General features: G+C 40.2%; 1 protein-coding gene across 1 annotated transcript; it reads left to right on the forward strand.

Annotated features, from left to right (window-relative positions):
* The first annotated feature begins 3,609 nt into the window (after positions 1–3,609).
* Positions 3,610–14,211, forward strand: LOC110969581 (myosin heavy chain, fast skeletal muscle). The gene is made up of 40 exons (XM_051941603.1): positions 3,610–3,666; positions 3,787–4,009; positions 4,217–4,360; positions 4,447–4,603; positions 4,717–4,744; positions 4,833–4,944; positions 5,034–5,126; positions 5,230–5,293; positions 5,379–5,477; positions 5,571–5,674; positions 5,762–5,900; positions 6,017–6,135; positions 6,239–6,388; positions 6,472–6,642; positions 6,729–7,035; positions 7,347–7,426; positions 7,516–7,603; positions 7,686–7,803; positions 7,915–8,038; positions 8,136–8,272; positions 8,387–8,642; positions 8,868–9,110; positions 9,220–9,396; positions 9,509–9,654; positions 9,767–9,857; positions 9,952–10,341; positions 10,458–10,584; positions 10,668–10,786; positions 10,979–11,175; positions 11,301–11,484; positions 11,573–11,738; positions 11,901–12,025; positions 12,126–12,434; positions 12,519–12,722; positions 12,807–12,932; positions 13,049–13,219; positions 13,315–13,419; positions 13,512–13,607; positions 13,736–13,867; positions 14,083–14,211. Exons 2-40 carry the CDS (start codon positions 3,806–3,808, stop codon positions 14,098–14,100), a joined length of 5,820 nt encoding a protein of 1,939 aa, XP_051797563.1. The 5' UTR covers positions 3,610–3,666; positions 3,787–3,805; the 3' UTR covers positions 14,101–14,211.
* Positions 14,212–23,541: the final 9,330 nt, after the last annotated feature.

Consider the following 23,541-nt stretch of genomic DNA (forward strand, 5'->3'; position numbering starts at 1 on the left):
TTCTGAATCCTGTCAATTTATTTCTGATGACTAATTTATTTGTTTGCCCAAGGAAAAACATGTGGTCCAAAACTAAGTAGTGCAGTTAGCCATACATCCTGTATTGCCTTATAATACAGTTTGAAAGCACTGTACCATATCATTGTCCACAACAACTGTACCTCTATCTCAGTGTTTCTGAAATGTTGTAAAGTAAACCTGTACAAATGGGGGGGAAAACAACAACAAAAAAACAGTTTTGCATATTTTGAAAACAAGGGGATAAAGCAAGAGCAGCTAAGTAAAAATAAAAATAGAATTGGAAGCACAAAGCAGATGCTGGTGTTCAATATTATGAACTCCATAAAAAGTCATCTGGGATTCTGTTAAATTCTGTTCATTAAAACAAGCACAATTTTGTATAGATTTTAGATGTTTAGTCAAATCGTGTGCTTTTCTTCCACTGGTGAATTAGTCCACTGAATTGACAACAAATGCCCACACAAGAGCTGAGCTTTCTCACTCACCATCCAGTATTAGCTAAACCGACATGGACATATCTGTGGGTAGACTGGAAGACTTCAGACACTCATACCGAGATGAAATGGACAACATTTGTTGACCCCTGTTGACACATTATTACATTATGAGTTCATCTTATATTTGAACTCCAAATATGTTATCGATGCTTACAATTGTGAAAGAAAATAGTTTCTAACATACAGGACAAATGACAAAAAGAAAAAAAAAACATGGCTGTGTCTTTTCTTTTTTCCCCACATGAATATATTTAGCAGATCAAATTCTGCTTACAACACAAAAATGGCTCAGGCCTTTCCCGCATCCATGCAACACTTTATTTGGGATGTCACAAGCAACAAATAGCAGGTTGCCAAGTAATGCAAGTCTTTTCACTATGTCCTCTGGAAGAAATTAAAGCTTGACTTGGAATCTTGGGGCAAAATGAGGTCTCTGCCAAGACTTTGATGACCAGTCAGCTTGCAGTCCTGTGGGTCTTTCTGTAAGGGGTACTTGGATTTCACACCACTTTTGTGTCCCCCTAATGGGAACATATGGTGGCAGGGATACGTGTCCATGTCACATAAGCTGCATAAGAAATCAGCACCACTAAGGCGTCAAGGTCATTTTCTTTCCAAAACAATCACAATTCAAAATGTCAAAGGAACAACAAAGATAAGTCCTGGGTTCAAATATGGCTATAGTCTTTCTCAAATTGTTTTCAAATGTGTTGAGCATGAAGACCACTGTTAGGTGACATCAAACAAAAAACAATGTGTGTAGAATAGTTAGTCACAGTAAACACCAGTCTCTCTCTCTCTCACTCTCAAACACACACACACACACACACACACACACACACACACACACACACACACACACACACACACACACACACACACACACACACACACACTGATGCACGAGTACCTACAGCAATTTGTTTGTATTTTCCTTGATTTATAAAAAATATATATTTTGAATCAGTAGCCTTGTATATTCAGTGTCACAGCAAGGATGCTATAAAGAGAGATGGAAAATACTTGGAATGGTCACTTGGGCATGTTAAACCCTCACACCATCTGCTCAGATCAGCATCAGAGTTGACTCCTTAGAGTCAACTCAAAAACAGTCAACAAGAAAACCGTTAGCGCGTTTCCTGAAATAGCGAAGTTGCTTCTATTTTCCAAGTTTATATGTTTTCTCTCTGGTTTGTCCATTTGACTCAAAAATGACATATTGTGTACAGGAACTCAGGAATTGCCAGGACCCTTGCATCATGTTTCTTTAATAGATGTCTCCTCCTATCAAATGTAGCAGCTGGATGAAGTTCATTTTGCCTTGTGCAGAACTTATTTTGAGCTTGATCACAGGCAAGTTGCCAGTCCTTTTCATTTCCATGTACGGAGCAATATAATGGGTGAATGAACTTATATGGACAGCACCTCATAATTAATTTTATTACAGGAATATGAGCTGTGCTAGTGTCCTGTAACTGTAGACCACAAACATTTGGGGGCATTTCCAAAACTAAGGTCCTTGCATGCATCTGAAATAGTCCACTAAAAACGTAAAAGTGACACAATCCCTATTAATAAAGTACTTACCAACACTCAGTACTAAAGTACTGATTTTTGATTTATTGGCTCAAATAGTGCATAACTATAAACTTATGGTAGTGATTTTAGGGCTGCCTTTGGGTATTAGTGACCTGCTCAAGTTTATCCAATTTTTTTGTGCAGTGACAGTTTTGCTAAAAATAGCATGGTTGCTAGTTTAAATTATTGCTGTTTGAAGTATGATTTTTCATCATTAATTGCTTTTCCCCAAAACTTGAAGCAACTTTTAAATTTCTCTTCACCATGAATGTCATGATTCGGTGATTACTAAGTGTCAATGACTTGCTAATATTAGTGACATTTAACGGTGAACTTTCTTTCATTTCAGAGATTTCAATCATGCCAGTGTCCTGCAACTGAATCCCCACAGACTTTGAAAGACTCTCCAAAACTAATCCCTGAAGCTGTCCACAATGTTAAATAAAAACATAATTAAATATTCATATTCACCAAAGGTTTCAGCTTTAATGCCGACTAAAAATCCAGAAATATTCATTGGAAATATACACAAACCATATTTGCGCTATTTCATAAATGATTTATTGTTGCCATCATTTCCCTGCCTGCACTTGGAGGCAGTGGTGGACCAAATTTTAGAGCAGGAAGCTTCAAGACTATCTCAGGCAGCAGTACATAAGCATCTCCTTCTTTCTGTCTAAATAATTGTTTATTGCTTCCATTAAGCAGACTATATAGCTTTGGTTTACAAAATTTTTGCAAAATACTTATTTGGGTTTAGACTGGCTGGTTGTGCGTGTGTGTGTGTGTGTGTGTGTGTGTGTGTGTGTGTGTGTGTGTGTGTGTGTGTGTGTGTGTGAGTGTGTGTGTGTGTATGAATGAGTGTGTACGTGCATGTGTGTGTGGTATTTTAGTGTCTATGTCCATTGTTCTTAAATTCTCATTAACTATTATTGCAGAGATAATGTTAGTACAATGTCAACATGACTGGTGTAAGAATGAATGAATTTTAAATTTAAAAATCACATTTTTGGTCACATGTATATTTTTTATACACTTGTTGTCGTAACATCATAATTAATGTATTTTAAAATTTGAGTTTCAAACAGTTACTTGTGCCATTTCCAAAAACATCAGTGCCACAAAATAAGCAACAGGATGACCATGAGGCTATGACCAAACTGAGTGAGGGACGACTGCTGACCAGGCACTCCCACCCTCTATAAATGAGGCAGCTCTGGACGTCTCCATGAACTGATAGGCGTCCAACACAGGTGAGTGCATTCACTGTGACCTTAGTTTGTACTCTTGCTTTTTAGCTTATCAATTTAATGTGTTGCTTTGTTGTGTTTTGCTATGATTTAGTGGTTTAACAACAATCTACTGTACTTAATTTTGCAACTTTTAGCATCTACTATAGTAAAATTTAGTTTTGTAGCTAAAATTTAAAAAGAGAAAGTTAAATTAAATACAGATACATACATAAATACAGATCCATAAGCTGAGTTATTGTTGACATTTAATCATCTTTTGAAGCATCTTCAGACTCCAACTGAGACTGCACCTCTCATTTTTTGGGGAACGAGCTAAGGTAAAAATAAATAAATAAATGAAATCACTTTGAAAATAAAACACAAAACCTCAGCTGCCATGGACACAAAACAACATCAATGTTGCCATAGTGAATTCATTCAGAATCTTACCTTTGCAGTCTCGACTAAAGTGCCATCATGAGCACGGACGCAGAGATGGAGGTCTACGGACCTGCAGCCATTTTCCTCCGGAAGCCAGAAAAGGAGAGGATTGAGGCACAGACTGCTCCATTTGATGCCAAAACAGCCTACTTTGTGGCTGATGCTGATGAGATGTATCTTAAGGGTAAACTCACCAAAAAGGAGGGTGGCAAAGCCACGGTTGAGACAGATTCAGGAAAGGTAGGTGTGATTCCTTATAGTTTTTCTGTTTTGACAAAACATTTAAGCCAAATAATAATTGAAATCCCTTCTATATAGGACTACATTCTTTCTAAAAACATTTATCTAAGATGATAGCTGAGTAGCACATTCACTAAACCAATAATTTTGCATTGTCTTATGAATTCTGATACTATGAAAAACAATTCCATTTTATTTTCATTTCAGACTCTCACTGTAAAAGAGGATGACATCCATCCCAGGAACCCTCCAAAGTTTGACAAGATTGAGGACATGGCCATGATGACCCACCTCAATGAACCTTGTGTGTTGTATAACCTCAAAGAGCGTTATGCATCATGGATGATCTACGTAAGTTTCGACCATAATTCATTATCTATAAGTGTGAATATGTATGGATAAATTTTAATATGACGTTGATGCCCTCCCTATGACAGACCTACTCTGGGTTGTTCTGCGTCGTTGTGAATCCCTACAAGTGGCTTCCTGTGTATGATGCTGTAGTAGTGGGTGGATACAGAGGCAAAAAGAGGATTGAGGCTCCACCCCACATCTTCTCCATCTCTGACAATGCCTATCAGTTCATGCTCACTGGTAAGATCAGAATAACAAGAGCTAGAAGAAGTCAGAACAGAAATTTAAATGTAAGCTTAATAAAGAAACAACGGAAACAAAACTGACATAAAGCATGTATGTTTGTATTTTAGATCGTGAGAACCAGTCTATCCTGATCACGTGAGTATAATACAAAGTTGCGTGTTAAACATTTTTATACTTCATGATCATGAAACTGAACCTTGACAATGTGTCTCTTATTCCCCAGCGGAGAATCTGGTGCTGGAAAGACTGTCAACACCAAGCGTGTCATCCAGTACTTTGCAACAATTGCAGCTCTGGGAGCGAAGAAGGCTGAGCCAACACCTGGCAAGATGCAGGTAAATTTGGTTGTTTTATGATGAAAGATTTTATCAGAGAAAAGTTTACATTCCTTTACAGCTCATATAACTCACACCATCTCTTGCAGGGCTCCCTTGAGGACCAAATTGTTGCAGCCAACCCTCTGCTGGAGGCCTATGGTAATGCCAAGACTGTGAGGAATGACAACTCCTCTCGTTTTGTAAGTTACACAAAGATTATCTTGAGATTTTTTTTGTTGCTAAATTGTAATAATTTAATACATAATTATAAAAACTGATTCTGTTAATAAAATGACTCTCCAGGGTAAATTCATCAGGATCCACTTTGGCTCTTCTGGAAAGCTAGCTTCAGCTGATATTGAAACATGTAAGTTCCAGCCATGGTGAGAGACTACGTTCATCTGGACTGAAATGTGGTCCCCAGGGTTTTGAGCTGACTTTTTTCCTCTTAGATCTGCTGGAGAAGTCCCGTGTCACCTTCCAGTTGTCTGCTGAGAGGAGCTACCATATCTTCTATCAGCTGATGACTGGACACAAGCCTGAGCTCCTGGGTATGTTTCAACATTATTGTGAAGTTCAAATATTAAAGATTAAAGAAAAAACACCAAACAACAAGACTATGTTTATCTATTGTACTCTTTTAGAGGCTCTTCTGATCACCACCAATCCGTATGACTATCCAATGATCAGTCAGGGTGAAATCACTGTCAAAAGCATCAACGATGTGGAGGAGTTCATTGCAACAGATGTAAGTCAATGATTGAGTGGATCCTGTACTTAATACAATTGGAGGAAAACTTTCAATTACAAATAATTTGTCTCATTGTCATTGCAGACTGCTATTGACATCTTGGGCTTCACCGCTGAAGAGAAAATAGGCATCTACAAGCTGACCGGTGCTGTGATGCATCATGGCAACATGAAATTCAAGCAGAAGCAGAGAGAGGAGCAGGCTGAGCCTGATGGCACTGAGGGTAATTGATAAAATAATAGAACTGACATTGCACAAGTATCATGACGTGGAATACAGGTATCAGATTAATGTATCAAAGTATGTGTATTGAGTACAGATTTTCTCTCTTTGCCTCAGTGGCTGATAAAATCGCCTATCTCTTGGGCCTGAACTCAGCTGATATGCTGAAAGCTCTGTGCTATCCAAGAGTCAAGGTCGGCAATGAGATGGTCACCAAAGGTCAGACCGTCCCACAGGTAATGAAAATAAAGTTTTATGCCTCAAGTTTGTTTTTGAAATATTAAAATTTTGAATTGAGCATAGTACTGTGATATTTTCAACGCTAAAAATGTCCTCTAGGTCAACAATGCTGTCAGCGCTCTGTGCAAGTCTATCTATGAGAAAATGTTCTTGTGGATGGTCATCCGTATCAATGAGATGCTGGACACAAAGCAGCCAAGACAGTTCTTCATTGGAGTGTTGGACATCGCTGGATTTGAGATCTTTGATGTGAGCAGTTGAAATATCTTTGAGCAGTTTTAAATATTTAAAAATCATATGCCATGAAATTAGACATATTCCTATAATTACAGTTCAACAGCTTGGAGCAACTCTGCATCAACTTCACCAATGAGAAACTGCAACAGTTCTTCAACCACCACATGTTTGTCCTGGAGCAAGAGGAGTACAAGAAAGAAGGTATTGAATGGGAGTTCATTGACTTCGGCATGGACTTGGCTGCCTGCATTGAGCTTATCGAGAAGGTATCTAAATAACAAATCTCTTGATTCATGTGAAAATGATGAATTCTGCTGATTAATTTTAAACATGAAATGTAAATTCTCCTCAGCCAATGGGCATATTCTCCATCCTTGAAGAGGAGTGCATGTTCCCCAAGGCCTCTGATACAACTTTCAAGAACAAGCTGCATGATCAGCATCTTGGCAAGACCAAGGCCTTTGAGAAGCCAAAGCCTGGAAAGGGCAAAGCTGAGGCTCACTTTGCTCTGGTTCACTATGCTGGTACAGTGGACTACAACATCACTGGCTGGCTGGACAAGAACAAGGACCCACTGAATGACTCAGTTGTTCAGCTGTACCAGAAGTCTGCAAACAAACTGCTGTCCTTCCTGTATGCAGCCCATGCCGGAGCAGAGGGTAAGAAATAACAAAGAACAGAGTCATGATTTGCATAGATATTGCAGACAAATTCTTACACTGAAGGCATTGTGGAAATTTTCTTTAACTAATAATGCTATCTTCTATAATTGGTACAGTGATATGAATGGTTGAACTGAGTGTGTAAACGATAGAGCTGTAGTCACTAAATGCAGTTGATACGTCAAATGAGGTGCGATAAGTTTGAAGATACCAACATGAATCTGTCTGTTACACATGATTTATTCCTGACAATAAGTTGATTACTGCTCTGTGGTGATGATAGTGACATTCATTGTTTTGGCAAACAGAGGCTTCTGGTGGTGGCGGTGGCAAGAAGGGTGGCAAGAAGAAGGGTGGCTCCTTCCAGACTGTGTCTGCTCTTTTCAGAGTATGTATACTTTCACATATTGGAAAAACAATTGAAAAACCTCATATCGAAGTCATATTGACAGATTATCTGATCCTACCACTCTACAGGAGAACTTGGGCAAACTGATGACCAACTTGAGGAGCACTCATCCTCATTTTGTCCGTTGCTTGATTCCCAACGAGACAAAGACCCCAGGTAATAAGGCCAAAGTCTTATAGTATGCTGCACAGTAATGAAAATATTGCTGTACTTTAAACTATGAATTTCCATCTCTCAGGTCTTATGGAGAACTTCTTGGTCATCCACCAGCTGAGGTGTAATGGTGTGCTGGAGGGCATCAGAATCTGCAGAAAGGGCTTCCCCAGCAGGATCCTCTACGGTGACTTCAAGCAGAGGTGACAAAACTTTTTTTTAACAAAAAAATCATAATGATTTCAAAGATATTGTGATGGTAAAGATCGAGATGACATGGAGGACAAAAGTAACTAAACCATTCTATCTTGCAGATACAAAGTATTGAATGCCAGTGTCATCCCTGAGGGACAGTTCATTGACAACAAGAAAGCTTCAGAGAAGCTGTTGGGCTCCATTGATGTGGACCACACTCAGTACAAGTTTGGACACACTAAAGTACATATCGCACACCAACAGTATTGACTTTGGTTATTAACAGGTCCAGTCATATCTATATGTACCGACAACTGAGTCTGCTGATTTGACACCATAGGTGTTCTTCAAAGCTGGTCTGCTGGGTACCCTTGAGGAGATGAGAGATGAGAAACTGGCTTCACTGGTGACCATGACTCAGGCTCTCTGCAGAGGATATGTCATGCGGAAGGAGTTTGTAAAGATGATGGAGAGGAGGTAGGACGATAATAAAACACAGGCATTTCTGTTGTGCGATATTGTTCCCCTTACAACAACATTGCAAGGCAGTAAATATGACATTCATTTTGTGTTGATTGTTCTTTCTTCCAGAGAATCTATCTACTCCATCCAGTACAACATCCGCTCATTCATGAATGTGAAGAACTGGCCATGGCTGAAGCTGTACTTCAAGATCAAGCCTCTTCTGAAGAGTGCTGAGACTGAGAAGGAGTTGCAGCAGATGAAGGATAACTATGATAAGATGCAGTCAGATCTGGCTGCTGCTTTGGCCAAGAAGAAGGAGCTGGAGGAGAAGATGGTTTCTCTCCTGCAGGAGAAGAATGACCTGCAACTCCAAGTGGCTGCAGTAAGTATCAAACCAAACGAAGTGTCATTGGATCACACCAACGGCAACTTCTCTGACACTGATGCTCATGTTTTCACATATATAGACTTGATCACAGACCACATTACCAGTGTGGGTTGGAACAAAATTGCAGCTCTCATCACTTTTATTGTACTCAATAAAAAATGAGCAAATATCAATACATAGTGAAATCAAACTATCTTGTCTGTTCTGCATGGATTGTAGGAAGTTGAGAATCTCTCTGATGCTGAGGAAAGGTGTGAGGGGCTCATTAAGAGCAAGATCCAGCTCGAGGCCAAACTCAAAGAGACATCTGAGAGACTGGAGGATGAAGAGGAAATCAATGCTGAGCTGACTGCCAAGAAGAGGAAGTTGGAGGATGAATGCTCTGAGCTGAAGAAGGACATTGATGACTTGGAGCTCACCTTGGCTAAAGTGGAGAAGGAGAAACATGCCACAGAAAACAAGGTTCACTTCATTTTGACATTGTTTTACATAGAAATATAGTGTTACATATTGTTATTTTCTAATTAAATGAATGCTTGAGAGGGATATTAAATTTTACACATGATTTCAGGTGAAAAACCTGACAGAGGAAATGGCCACTCAAGATGAATCTATTGCCAAGCTGACCAAGGAGAAGAAAGCCCTCCAAGAGAGCCATCAGCAGACACTGGATGACCTCCAGGCAGAGGAAGACAAAGTCAACACTCTGACCAAGGCCAAGACAAAGCTGGAACAGCAAGTGGACGATGTAAGAAAACAAGTGTTTTGACTTTACGGTGTCACTTTGCATAAACATACATGATACGTGCTATAGATACTTAAATGCCTGATATTAACTCTTACTACCTGTCATTTGTCAGCTTGAGGGCTCACTGGAGCAAGAGAAGAAGCTCCGCATGGACCTTGAGAGAGCCAAGAGGAAGCTTGAGGGAGATCTGAAACTGGCCCAGGAATCCATAATGGATCTGGAGAATGACAAGCAGCAATCTGATGAGAAAATCAAGAAGTAGGTTTTTAGTTTGTTTTGGTTTTCACTTGTCTTTTCAGGACCTTACATATTACTCTCCAACAACAGTATGAATTATGATAGTGAATTCCATCTTGTTCTTCACATCAAGGAAGGACTTTGAGACCAGTCAGCTCCTCAGCAAGATTGAAGATGAACAGTCCCTTGGTGCTCAGCTTCAGAAGAAGATCAAGGAACTCCAGGTATCATTATTTTACATGTATACAGGACTTGAAGAATCCAAAACAACGTGTTTATGTCACTAAATCTCGTTGATGTAACCATCATCAACTGTAGGCTCGCATTGAGGAGCTGGAGGAAGAGATTGAGGCTGAGAGGGCTGCTCGGGCTAAGGTGGAGAAGCAGAGAGCTGATCTGTCCAGGGAGCTTGAGGAGATCAGTGAGAGGCTTGAGGAGGCTGGTGGAGCAACAGCTGCTCAGATTGAGATGAACAAGAAGCGTGAGGCTGAGTTTCAGAAGTTGCGTCGTGACCTTGAAGAGTCAACCCTGCAGCACGAATCTACTGCAGCAGCTCTCCGCAAGAAGCAGGCTGACAGCGTGGCAGAGCTGGGAGAGCAGATCGACAACCTTCAGCGTGTCAAGCAGAAGCTGGAGAAGGAGAAGAGCGAGTACAAGATGGAGATTGATGACCTCTCCAGCAACATGGAGGCTGTTGCCAAATCAAAGGTGAGTGAACTGGTTGTCTTCCATCAAGCACAGAAATGACTTGAACTGTCACGAATGAATCTATCAACAGCTTTGTACTTGAAATGCGCTACATACATCACAGTTTCTTTCTGTAGGGCAACTTGGAGAAAATGTGCCGAACTCTTGAGGACCAGCTGAGTGAGTTGAAGGCCAAAAATGACGAGAACGTTCGCCAACTGAACGACATCAATGCACAGAGGGCCAGACTTCAGACAGAGAATGGTAAGTGATGTAGAATGAAAACTGGCTTTGAAACACGGTCATGATCATTCTGATAAATATCACTTTTAAACACGCTCTATCAGGTGAGTTCTCTCGCCAGCTTGAGGAGAAGGAAGCTCTTGTTTCCCAGCTGACCAGAGGCAAACAGGCCTTCACCCAGCAGATTGAGGAGCTCAAGAGGCACATTGAGGAAGAAGTGAAGGTGTGAAAACTTATATCTCCCTTTATACCATTACAATTCAGTATAAAGCTATTTATTAGACAGTTCCAGAGCGTTACTCCAAGACATTGCTCCCTGACTTGGTATGTTAGGGATTCAACTTCAACAATTTTTTTGAAAGCATTTTGATGTAACGTGCACTGGGTTTTCTGACATAGACTGTGTGTTCAACAGGCAAAGAACGCCCTGGCCCATGGTGTTCAGTCAGCTCGCCATGACTGTGATCTGCTCAGAGAGCAGTTTGAGGAGGAGCAGGAGGCCAAGGCTGAGCTGCAGAGAGGAATGTCCAAGGCCAACAGCGAGGTGGCTCAGTGGAGAAGCAAATATGAGACTGATGCTATCCAGCGCACTGAGGAGCTGGAGGACGCAAAGTAAATAAAACCCCTTGCCTTTCCATATCAGATAAATCACCAGTTAAATCTCTTTCGTTTATACTTAAGTTTTTTATTGTGAAAGTATGTACATATGAGCAAAGATAACTCTTTGTTCACCACAGGAAAAAACTTGCCCAGCGCCTACAGGACGCCGAGGAATCCATTGAGGCTGTGAACTCCAAGTGTGCCTCTTTGGAGAAGACCAAGCAGAGGCTGCAGGGTGAGGTGGAGGACCTCATGATTGACGTCGAGAGAGCAAACGCTCTGGCTGCCAACCTTGACAAGAAGCAGAGGAACTTTGATAAGGTTGGTGCTTGCATTAGAAAGCAAAACCAGGTTCAACACAAGACTTCACCAATCCCTGACAAAATATTCTACTTCTTTGTGTTTCTAGGTCCTGGCAGAATGGAAGCAGAAGTATGAGGAGGGCCAGGCAGAACTGGAGGGAGCCCAGAAGGAGGCTCGTTCTCTCAGCACTGAGTTGTTCAAGATGAAGAACTCCTATGAGGAGGCTCTGGATCACTTGGAGACCATGAAGAGAGAGAACAAGAACCTGCAACGTAAGTCAGTCTTTGTATTTAAATTTGTTGTTCCTTTAGCAATTCTTTGACATGTATTTGTGCTGTTCATGAGCTTTTGTTGTGGTACAACCCATAAACTATTTCCTTGATACAGTGGTTACATCAAGCCAAATTCATCTCACTGATTTTTTTGTATTGTAGAGGAGATCTCAGATCTGACTGAGCAGATCGGCGAGACTGGAAAGAGCATCCATGAGCTGGAAAAAGCCAAGAAGACTGTTGAGACTGAGAAATCTGAAATCCAGTCAGCACTGGAGGAAGCTGAAGTATAATCTTGATTACCACATCATAAACCATTTTTGTAACCCTCTATTTTGATTTTGCTTCAGTAAAAGATAATGTTTTTCATGTGTGTGAATTTTAAAGGGCACCCTGGAGCATGAGGAGGCCAAGATTCTCCGTGTTCAGCTTGAGCTGAACCAGGTCAAAGGTGAGGTGGACAGGAAGCTGGCAGAGAAGGATGAGGAGATGGAACAGATCAAGAGGAACAGCCAGAGGGTGATTGACTCCATGCAGAGCAATCTTGATGCTGAGGTCAGGAGCAGGAATGATGCCCTGAGAGTCAAGAAGAAGATGGAGGGAGACCTGAATGAGATGGAGATTCAGCTGAGCCATGCCAACAGGCAGGCTGCTGAGTCCCAGAAACAACTGAGGAACGTCCAGGGACAGCTCAAGGTAAGTTTTCTATGATTGGTGGATTAAAAACAAACAATTTGAGAATAATGGAAGTTAACATTAATGGATTTTTTTTGTTATCAGGATGCTCAACTGCACCTTGATGATGCTGTCAGAGGACAGGAAGACATGAAGGAGCAGGTTGCCATGGTGGAGCGCAGGAATGGTCTGATGGTGGCTGAGATTGACGAGCTGAGAGCCGCTCTGGAGCAGACCGAGAGAGGACGCAAAGTGGCTGAGCAGGAGTTGGTTGATGCTAGTGAGCGTGTCGGCCTGCTTCACTCTCAGGTTTGTTGTCATTAATTCACAAGATAACAGTATAAAAATGCCTTATTCTTGACCACACTTAACACGACTTTTCTGAACATTCAGAACACCAGCCTTCTGAACACCAAGAAGAAGTTGGAGTCTGACCTCGTCCAGGTCCAGGGTGAGGTGGATGATGCTGTTCAGGAAGCAAGAAACGCTGAGGACAAAGCCAAAAAGGCTATCACTGATGTGAGATTATGTCTATAGCTCTTCTATGTATTTATCTTTTTGTCTGTTTCCATACAGTGATAATGTCATATCTATTATAGATCATAAATTACATAGAGAACATGAACTCTTTTCAGGCTGCCATGATGGCTGAGGAGCTGAAGAAGGAGCAGGACACCAGCGCTCACCTGGAGAGGATGAAGAAGAACCTGGAGGTCACAGTCAAGGACCTGCAGCACCGTCTGGATGAGGCTGAGAACCTGGCCATGAAGGGTGGCAAGAAGCAGCTCCAGAAACTGGAGTCCAGGGTATGAACTGTATATGTTGTAAATACTCACAGCAAATGAATCTGACAATGCATCACTCGTAAAACTTTAATATATCTTCTGTCATCGTGTCACAGGTGCGTGAGCTTGAAACTGAAGTTGAAGGTGAGCAGAGACGTGGAGCTGATGCTGTCAAAGGAGTGCGCAAATATGAGAGGAGAGTGAAGGAGCTGACCTACCAGGTGGTTACTCATTTATTTAAGAACTAACATTATTTCATAATTTACTTTTTCTAAGTCTACACTTCATCAGTAACAATCCTTTGTCTGTCCAGACTGAGGAGGACAAGAAAAATATGAACAGACTTCAAGATCTGGTGGACAAGCTGCAGCTCAAAGTCAAGGCTTACAAGAGACAGTCTGAGGAGGCTGTAAGTGCAATGCTTTGTGATTTTGACAGATGGGACATTGGCACATGTCAATATTGACAAAAGGAAAGCTTACTTATATGATAGGGTTTGCAAAAATGCAACATACTGTAACTCTGAACCCTTCACAGGAGGAACAGGCCAACACTCACATGTCCAGGCTCAGAAAGGTTCAGCATGAGCTGGAAGAAGCTCAGGAGCGCGCTGACATCGCTGAGTCCCAGGTCAACAAGCTGAGAGCCAAGAGCCGTGATGCTGGAAAGGTAATTTAAGTCACCATTTGATACAGATGTGATCTTATCTTACTGAATTGCTTTGTTTAGATTCTATGCACCATTCCTTATTTGCTTTGCATGAAATATAATTATATACACTTGTTCAATGAGGGAAATCCAAAATGAACATGTATAACCACATGAAACAGACTATTGTAATGTTGATAATATGTGATGAATAATTTTATTTTGCTTTTTTCCAGTCTGAAAGTGCTGAATAAGAGACAACATCGGTTTGGAACCTTTTGACAGAGTTCATAAAATATGAACTAGCTGTTGAATTGTTTTCTAACAACGTATTAATTCAATAAACTGTTTTACCACCATTTAAATATATCTGCTCTGTATTATTCAGGGGGACTGCACAGTGGAGTAAGGGGTTGGCACTTTCGGGGTGGGCCTGGGATCTTTCTGCATGTTCTCCCTGTGCATGCGTGGGTTTTCTCCGGGTACTCCGGCTTCCTCCCACAGTCCAAAAATATGCTGAGGTTAATTGATAACTCTAAATTGCCCGTAGGTGTGAATGTGAGTGGGATTGTTTGTCTGTATATGTAGCCCTGTGACAGACTGGCGACCTGTCCTGGGTGTCCCCTGCCTTCACCCGAGTCAGCTGGGATAGGCTCTAGCACCCCCCGCGACCCTCGTGAGGATAAAGCGGTGTATAGAGAATGGATGGATGTATTATTTAGTCTTCAGTTCATCTATAAAGTGCATTAGTTAATATGGCTGGATGAGGAGCTCTGACAGCTTAGCATGAACAGTTTCTTTCCCTCAAAATAATCATGATTCATACCTGCAGGATGAGGTTTAGTCAAGTATTTACAGCACTTTTGCTCAGTGCTCCATATAGCTTTTAGTGTGAGTAATAGCAGTGTCAGGTTGAACCTTAAAATACACCACATCTAACAAGTAAAATTTGAAAGTTCTCCTTTTACTGTAAATGCACTGACAGGCACAAATATCTTGCAGAACCATTGTTGATTTTTACATGTTAGTTATACATGTGGATGGATCGTAAACACTGATATTTTTTTTCAAAAAACATTTAAGAAAACTGCTTTCAGCATTCTGCATACCATTAATTAAATATGTGGATAATGAGTTCTTTCTGAACAAGGATATTCTCATATAACACAGAGACAAACAGAACTGGACACATTTCAGAAATCAATTTTGCTTGAAACTAAGATAGAGTGGTCTACATGGAACCATATCGAGTGTATTTGGATGATATTTTAAACTTCTGTCCATTTAAAAGCTAGACCGTACCACAACACACCATGTCAAGTCCATAGTTGAACACTGTACCTGTCTATAAGCAAAACCTTAACATATTGTACTTCCTGAAGCAAAACTGGCTTAAGTTGGCTCACTTTGACCTCTTACTTCCCATCAATTTACCATCGCACAAACAATATTTCAGACAGAGATGTACAGATGTGACAGACACAATTTTATTACCAAGCTTTAATGGACATGTCCAACAACAAGTGCCATAATAACAGTACATGCTTTGTGTGGAAAGTGTTTGCTGTGGCTGCATTTTCTCTTTTAGCTGATATCAATTACTGCCGAAACAGACAGAGCATCAAATAAATCAAAAGAAAAAGATGCACAAAGTGTTTTTGAACGTTGCCATTGCTGTTATTCAGGGCCGTGCAAGTGAAAAGCTTGAAGTGTCATTAATGTGATCCTGCTACAGCCCTAAAGTATCTAACGTTTTCCACAGTCAGTTTGAGAGTAAAATAAATCTGTAATAATTTGGTTCTTTGAAATCCATGCCTGTGCAAGAAGTGAGATTACAAAAAAAGGATCAGCTTACCTTATACAGTTAAGTTAAATCTGAAATTTTCATGTCAACATCTTTGTTAAAAAAAAATTAAAAACCCAAGAATAATAATTAAAGGCTCCCCAATGCAGTTGTACAATTGGCAATAGATATTACGAAAAATTATCAACTTGATAGCTAATAAACAAGCAAAAGACTATCTTTAACATTTTAAAAGTAATGGTTTTCTGCACCATTACAGCAAGTTTAGCGTGCAGCATTATATCCGCTTTGAAGCAATGCCTTTGAAAAACTTTCAGCATGCATCAACAGCACAGAAAGATCTACAAAACAATTTCACAGTTAAGCAAAGCCAATATATCAGCACATCACTCAGAGGCTTCTTCAAACACTTACTGTATGAGCAATACATTTTAGATTAATTGGTTAGCAGCATCACTGCATCTGCCACATAGTAAAATGGGGCATGTGGCAAAAGACACACATTACTGATGAAATCAGTCACACACAAATGCACAGAGACCACCTTATATGTACTCCAGAAGCCTGTCATCTGTTTACGCTTTCTGACACCTGAGGCCACACTTGCAGATGCCTTTCTATTTTTGATCAGGTTATTCAGCCTTATCCTGACTGAAAATATGGGCAGTCATCAAATAAATTTAAATGCTACTTATAAAATCTGATATCTCCCCCACGGCACATTTCATGCCCATATTAAATGTAAAAGGATTTAGAAGAGGAAGATGTTCTATTTCAATACAAGCAAGCCAGCGATCAAATTAAAGCCAGCAACTGAAACGCACAAAAAAAGACATGCTGACAGTTTGTATATTGTATCGGACTGTGAATAAAGTGTAAGAGAGTTGGGATTCAAATCTAAAATTTTAATAATTACACAAAACCTAGTTTTAAAAATTCTGTTTACACAGGAGAAACAAATATTACATCAGTATAAGGACAGCCATTTATAGCTTATTATGGTATGCCATAATAGGCTATTTCTGTTTCAACGGCAAAGATTTTCTCATTATTCCTGAGCTCCCAATATAAGCAAATGACAATCTAAACCTCTTAGATTGTTCATGCTTTTGAGTTTTTTAAACTGTTGGACATTTTCAGCTTTACTCTCCTTGAATCTTCACAACATTTTTATATGATTCACCAAAACTGCAGTAGCTTAATTCAATTAATTCAACTTATATTTAACTTTACTTAAAGTGGTTCATTATATCATATACACACGTGGACAAAATTGTTGGTACCCCTCAGTTAAAGAAGGAAAAACCCACAATTCTCACTGAAATCACTTGAAACTCACAAAAGTAACAATAAATAAAAATTTATTGAAAATTAAATACTCAAAATCAGCCATCACTTTTGAATTGTTGATTAACATAATTATTTAAAAAAACAAACTAATGAAATAGGGCTGGACAAAAATGATGGTACCCATAACTTAATATTTTGTTGCACAACCTTTTGAGGCAATCACTGCAATTAAACGATTTCTGTATTTGTCAATGAGCGTTCTGCAGCTGTCAACAGGTATTTTGGCCCACTCCTCATGAGCAAACAGCTCCAGTTGTCTCAGGTTTGATGGGTGTCTTCTCCAAATGGCATGTTTCAGCTCCTTCCACATATGTTCAATGGGATTCAGATCTGGGCTCATAGAAGGCCACTTTAGAATAGTCCAACGCTTTTCTCTCAGCCATTCTTGGGTGTTTTTGGCTGTGTGTTTTGGATCGTTGTCCTGTTGGAAGACCCATGACCTGCGACTGAGACCAAGCTTTCTGACACTAGGCAGCACATTTCTCTCCAGAATGCCTTGATAGTCTTCAGATTTCATCTTACCTTGCACACTTTCAAGACACCCTGTACCAGATGCAGCAAAGCAGCCCCAAAACATTACTGAGCCTCCTCCATGTTTCACCGTAGGGACAGTGTTCTTTTCTTCGTATGCTTGGTTTTTGAGTCTACGAACATAGAGTTGATGTGCCTTACCAAAAAGCTCCAGTTTGGTCTCATCTGTCCAAAGGACATTCTCCCAGAAGCTTTGTGGCTTGTCAACATGCATTTTTGCAAATTCCAGTCTGGCTTTTTTATGAGTTTTTTTCAGCAGTGGTGTCCTCCTTGGTCGTCTCCCATGAAGTCCACTTTGGCTCAAACAACGACGAATGGTGCGATCTGACACTGATGTACCTTGGCCTTGGAGTTCACCTTTAATTTCTTTGGAGGTTGCTCTGGGCTCTTTGGATACAATTCGAATGATCCGTCTCTTCAATTTGTCATCAATTTTCCTCTTGCGGCCACGTCCAGGGAGGTTGGCTACTGTCCCGTGGGTCTTGAACTTCTGAATAATATGAGCCACTGTTGTCACAGGAACTTCAAGCTGTTTAGAGATGGTCTTATAGCCTTTACCTTTAAGATGTTTGTCTATAATTTTTTTTCGGATGTCCTGGGACAATTCTCTCCTTCGCTTTCTGTTGTCCATGTTCAGTGTGGTACACACCTTTTCACCAAACAGCAGGGTGACTACTTGTCTCCCTTTAAATAGACAGACTGACTGATTATGAGTTTGGAAACACCTGTGATGTCAATTAAATGACACACCTGAGTTAATCATGTCACTCTGGTCAAATAGTTTTCAATCTTTTATAGAGGTACCATCATTTTTGTCCAGGCCTGTTTCATTAGTTTGTTTTTTAAAATAATTATGTTAATCAACAATTCAAAAGTAATGGCTGTTTTTGATTATTTCATTTTCAATAAATTTTTATTTATTGTTACTTTTGTGAGTTTCAAGTGATTTCAGTGAGAATTGTGGGTTTTTCCTTCTTTAACTGAGGGGTACCAACAATTTTGTCCACGTGTGTACAATAATATATAAATTGCAACTAGGATGTCTGGTTGCTCCATAGAGCTCCAATTACAGCTCTTCAGGTGTAAAGGTGGACTTGACAATTCTGAAGAAAGGCTGTTGATATTTAACGAGTTAGCATACTTAGATAGTCAGAATGTTCCAGATTTACATTTCTCTCTTGCTAAAACTGTCTCTCTCCCCACACCTCCCCCTGCCCTCCATATCCTCCAGTTCTGCATACAAGTACGAATATGCATGAACATGAACACAGTAAGATAGTATTGCGTAGACTGATTTGAGCCATTGGATAGGAGTTCTTTTGTTCAGACAGAATAATTTAGGTAGACGCTTCTGAGGAAGGCAAGAGGTTTCGCTGAAACTGTCAAGCTACAAGGTAATCAACATCTGCCTAAATTATTCTATGTCTGAACAAAAGAACTCATAACAAGTGTACTAACAAGAAGACATAATGAAAGTTTTTGAAACAGTGATTTGAGCCAGTTTGTCTGTTTTTTTTTGTTTTGTTTTGTTTTTTTATCATTTACAGAGTACACACTGAATGGACAGCGAGTGAAACATGAGAAGATATTTGCTGGATTTGACAAAAGCTGTATCAAATTCTAGTCACATATTTTACTTTAAGAAAGACAGGTAGCTGTTCAGGCGGTTATGAAATATTTACCCCGCCAAGGAACATGGTTAGGTTATGTGATAATCGGCATATGTTTGTCTGTTTATCTGTGAATCTGTCTGTTAACAACATTACTCAAAAGCAGATTTTGGATGAATTTTTCAGGGATGGTCAGAAATGACACAAGGACCAAGTGATTAGATTTTGGCAGTGTTGCCGCTTATAGTTTGGATCCACGGATTTGTCACAGATTTCTGTATCATTGCAAGACAGTGGCACGGCGTCTCTGTAACTATGACAACTGAATGCTACGTCAGCTACCTGCTGACGATCACATGATTGCAATCCTACTACAAATTCACTGCCGTGGAGGTTTGGGAATGATACAAGGAACAGTTAATTGTGGAGATGTTTCCAAGTCACATCAATTCCCATTGCATACTACGTATGTAGATCACGCAAGCTGGTATCCATACGTAATGTACACATCCTGAAATATTATCTGTCATAAACGGATTATCAAGGCAGTGTCAGTGTCATGTCTATAATGGTGTCATATTATATCTAGTGCTCTATGCTTTAAATACAGTGTTACCACTAATTGTTCAAAACACCATAGTTCATCATGGGACACAATAGATGGTATCTGAGGAAATTAAAATAGTCCTGCAGAGATTCGAACTTCAAAGGGTCCTAAACTTTCTGTATAACTCAGTCTTCTTGTCTGAATAGAATGGCATCTCCTCAACTTGTCAAAAAAAAAATCCATCGGTGCCACTGTGTATAAAACTTTTATATGGTCTCAAAAAAAAAATCTCACAAACAAACGGAAGAGCTGTAACCTTTCATTGCATGTCACTACTTACATCTGAGCTCCAGGGGTGTTTTGTGTGATCCCTGGCCTTAAAGTGACATTTAAATACTCAGATGGAATCAAAGTTATGTGGTTGCCTCGTGCACAAATTATGTCTATATTTAAGTGTTATAAGATCATCAGGAAATGCACAGCGAAAAGGGTTGTCACATGATTGAGTTTTCCAACAGCCTCTGTATTTTCACTAATTTCCAGACACATCAAAACTATAAAATAAAACAAGTGGCATTACAAAATGCGTTGAAAAAGAACAAACAAAAAAAGGCACACGCACGCATGCAAAAACACACAATCAGGCAGTCTAAACTCAAATCTACAATCTGATTCTTTAGGAGGAATTGGAGTGCAGAGTGAAGGAAAGCAACCAACCAATTTTATGTAAATGTTTTGTATAAGGAAGTCCTTGAAGACAGTTGGGGAAGCATTCTTGATGACTATTTCATGAAGATGGCAGACACAGTTGTTTTAGATGCATTTGATTAGGATGTTCATCTGAAAGTGGGAGTGCAACTAACACATATTTTCATCATGCTGTCTTTTATATTCTCAATTATTAAATTAATCTGGTAATTCAAAATTTCAGACCACAGAGAGTCGTAAAAATTCATAACCAACAATCAAAAATGCATATATATTAAATTTATACTCATATAAAATGCAGAGAAGTACCAGGTATTTAAAAAGGAGAAGCAAAAAGTAGGGAATGTTGGGATTAGCAGAAAATCAAAATATTTTATGTCAATTATTTTTCTGTCAATACAAGGGTACTTAGAAAGTTCTTGGTCCTACCCTGAAATACATACAAAAAAGCCTTATGTCTCTGTCTACAAAACTCTAATGCTTGTTGACAGTTCCTTGCTAGTGATCCATCCATCTATCCATCCATCATCTTCCGCTTATCCGGGACCTGGTTGCGGAGGCAACAGACGAAGCAGGTCATTACAGACATCCATCCCCCCAGGAATGCTTTCCAGCTCTTCCTGAGGGATCTCCAGGCGTTCCCAGGCTAGACAAGATACATAATTCCTCCAGTAAGTTCTGGGTCTGCCCTAGGGCTTCCTCCCAGGCGAAAAACCTCCAAAGGCAGCCTCCCCGGAATCAGATGTTCTAACTACCTCAACTGGCTTCTTTCGACATGAAGAAACAATGGCTCTACTCCAAACTTACTTCCAGATTTCCAAACTTCTCACCCTATCTCTAAGGCTGAGTCCAGCCACCCTGGGGAGGAAGTTCATTTCAGCCCTTTGTATCTGCAATCTTGTTCTTGCGGTCACTATCCAAAGCTCATGACCAGAGATGAGGGTTGGAACGTAGATGGACTGGTAAATTAAGACCTTTGCCTTGCTAGTGATGCCTTTTAAAAATGAACCCCAAGGAAATCCACGAAGACATGACTGTTTTTACTGACATCTTGGGGATTAGCAAACTGTCTGATATATGAATGTCCCTAATGTTGACACCAGCAGATGAAAAGAATGGAAATTTCAGTCACTTTTGGCTCTTTTTCTGGGTCATCCAGCTAAATTCCTGAAGAGATTTGTGACACAGAAAGAGACATATGTTTACCACCTTGGGCCTGAATCAAAGCACCAAAGCATTAAAACCAGCACACCTTTTCCCCTGCTTCCCAAAATTTCAAGCACATAAGGCAAAAGCAGACAAATTTGACATTGAAATGTTGTCACATGCATCTTACTCATCTAACCTGGATCCAACTGACTTCTATCTCTTTCCCAAACTGAAATCCCAGTTTGCCATTTTCAGAGTGATGATAAAGACAGGCATGTTGTTCAGGAGAATCTGGAGGACATGACCTTCTTTCTCAAAAGGATGGTGAAGCTTGAACACTGGTGAACCAAGTGCACTGAAGTTCAAGAACACAATATGTTGGAAAATAATGCAAGAATAACAGTCTTATACATCTGACATTTTCTGGTGATGTTAGACCAGCAGCTGCCAGCTCTGGCTAGTGCCTTCTTCCCCTGCCTTCCTTCCCTCTTAGGTTCCCTCGCCTGGTGATTGCAGCGGCAGGCGTCCCTCATTCCAATCAACAGCCGGATTAGGAGCAGGTGGAAGCGCAGCCAATCAGCCTCACAACTCCTGACATAAAATCAGATGCCACTCACCTCTCGGCGCTGGATCGGGAAACCTCCTGTAACTGTTTCTTGTGTTTACAGTCATTGTTCTGAGTTTTCTGAGTACTCCTAGTAATTCCGGTTTTCTTCCTCTGCTACAGTTCTGGTTCCACCTGCTCCTGCCTCTTGCCATTTGGGTTTCCTTCGTCCACCTCCTGGTTTAGTCCGCTTGCCACCTGGAAAGCCACCTACCTCCGCCGTTGTCCGTCCAGCGTCCATCTGCACCTATCTGTCGCTGCAACCCTCCCCGGATCCCCAAACCAGCCGAAACCCAGTCCGAGCATCCCTTATTTTGAGTTTTTGTTCAAAGATTCATATAGTGCGTTGATTTAGTTTTGATTAAGTACCTACTTCTTAGAGTTATTGGGCGTATCAAGCCAAGTTGCTTCACCCTTAGTTGTTTTTCCCTTCCCTAGTTTTCTTGTAGTATCGCATTTTTAATTTCCAGTTCTTGCCTGGGTGTTACCCACTGTGAGTTCTTTCCCTGTAATTAGTCTTCTCAGCCTCTAGTAGCAGTAAAGTGCTAACTTTACTTATTCGTTAGTACTTCCGTTTGTAGTCTTCCACCTGCGAGCTGTAGCCTTTAAATTCTGTTCTCTGCAATAAAGCTTTTAAGCTTAACCTTCTACATGCTTGCTCATTCCCTGCATCTGAGCTCACCTACAGAATCGTAACAGGTGAGGCCAAGGATGGATGGCTGTGTACATGCATCCATCAATTTTGCACCTTATCATTTCAAATAATAGTAGTAAGCCCAACAGCTGTCTTAAATCATTAGCATCTACTCTGACAGCTTTATATCTTTGTAAACCACAATCACAGTCTTTTCTGAAACAATGGGATCTTCTCTGTGTCTGCCCAAGAGTTTGTGAAGATTCAGGCAACAGCAGGGCCGGACTGGGAAAGAAATTCAGGCCAGGAGATTTCCAATCAGTCAGGCCACTTCCGCCACCGCAAGGGTTGTGTCACGTGGGATAATGCACCAAAATTTTGTTTTTTTTTCCTTCCAAAAATATGCCTTTTACAGTTATGTTATAGCAATTACAACACTACTAAACAGACAGTAAGTCTATTAAACACAACCATAACGACAGCTCCATACAGTCCAGTACTTTTCTCTTCTGTAATCTCTTCACTACCCTCATCAATTTTTCCAAAGTTTTCCTTTTCCTATTATTTATATAACATGTGGAATAAAAAAAAATATATATTATTTTGTCAGCAAATCATTTAGATGTCAGCTGGTCATAGCTAATAGTATATGCAAACACCAATGCTCATTTTATAACTGAAAATTGTAAGTCAACTGCCTATCCTACCTGAAGAGGGGGTCTCAAACGTTTTCAGGCTTCCTACAACCCACCTGACAC

This window comes from Acanthochromis polyacanthus, chromosome 21 (genome assembly GCF_021347895.1).
Source record: "Acanthochromis polyacanthus isolate Apoly-LR-REF ecotype Palm Island chromosome 21, KAUST_Apoly_ChrSc, whole genome shotgun sequence".
Lineage (NCBI taxonomy): Eukaryota > Metazoa > Chordata > Actinopteri > Pomacentridae > Acanthochromis > Acanthochromis polyacanthus.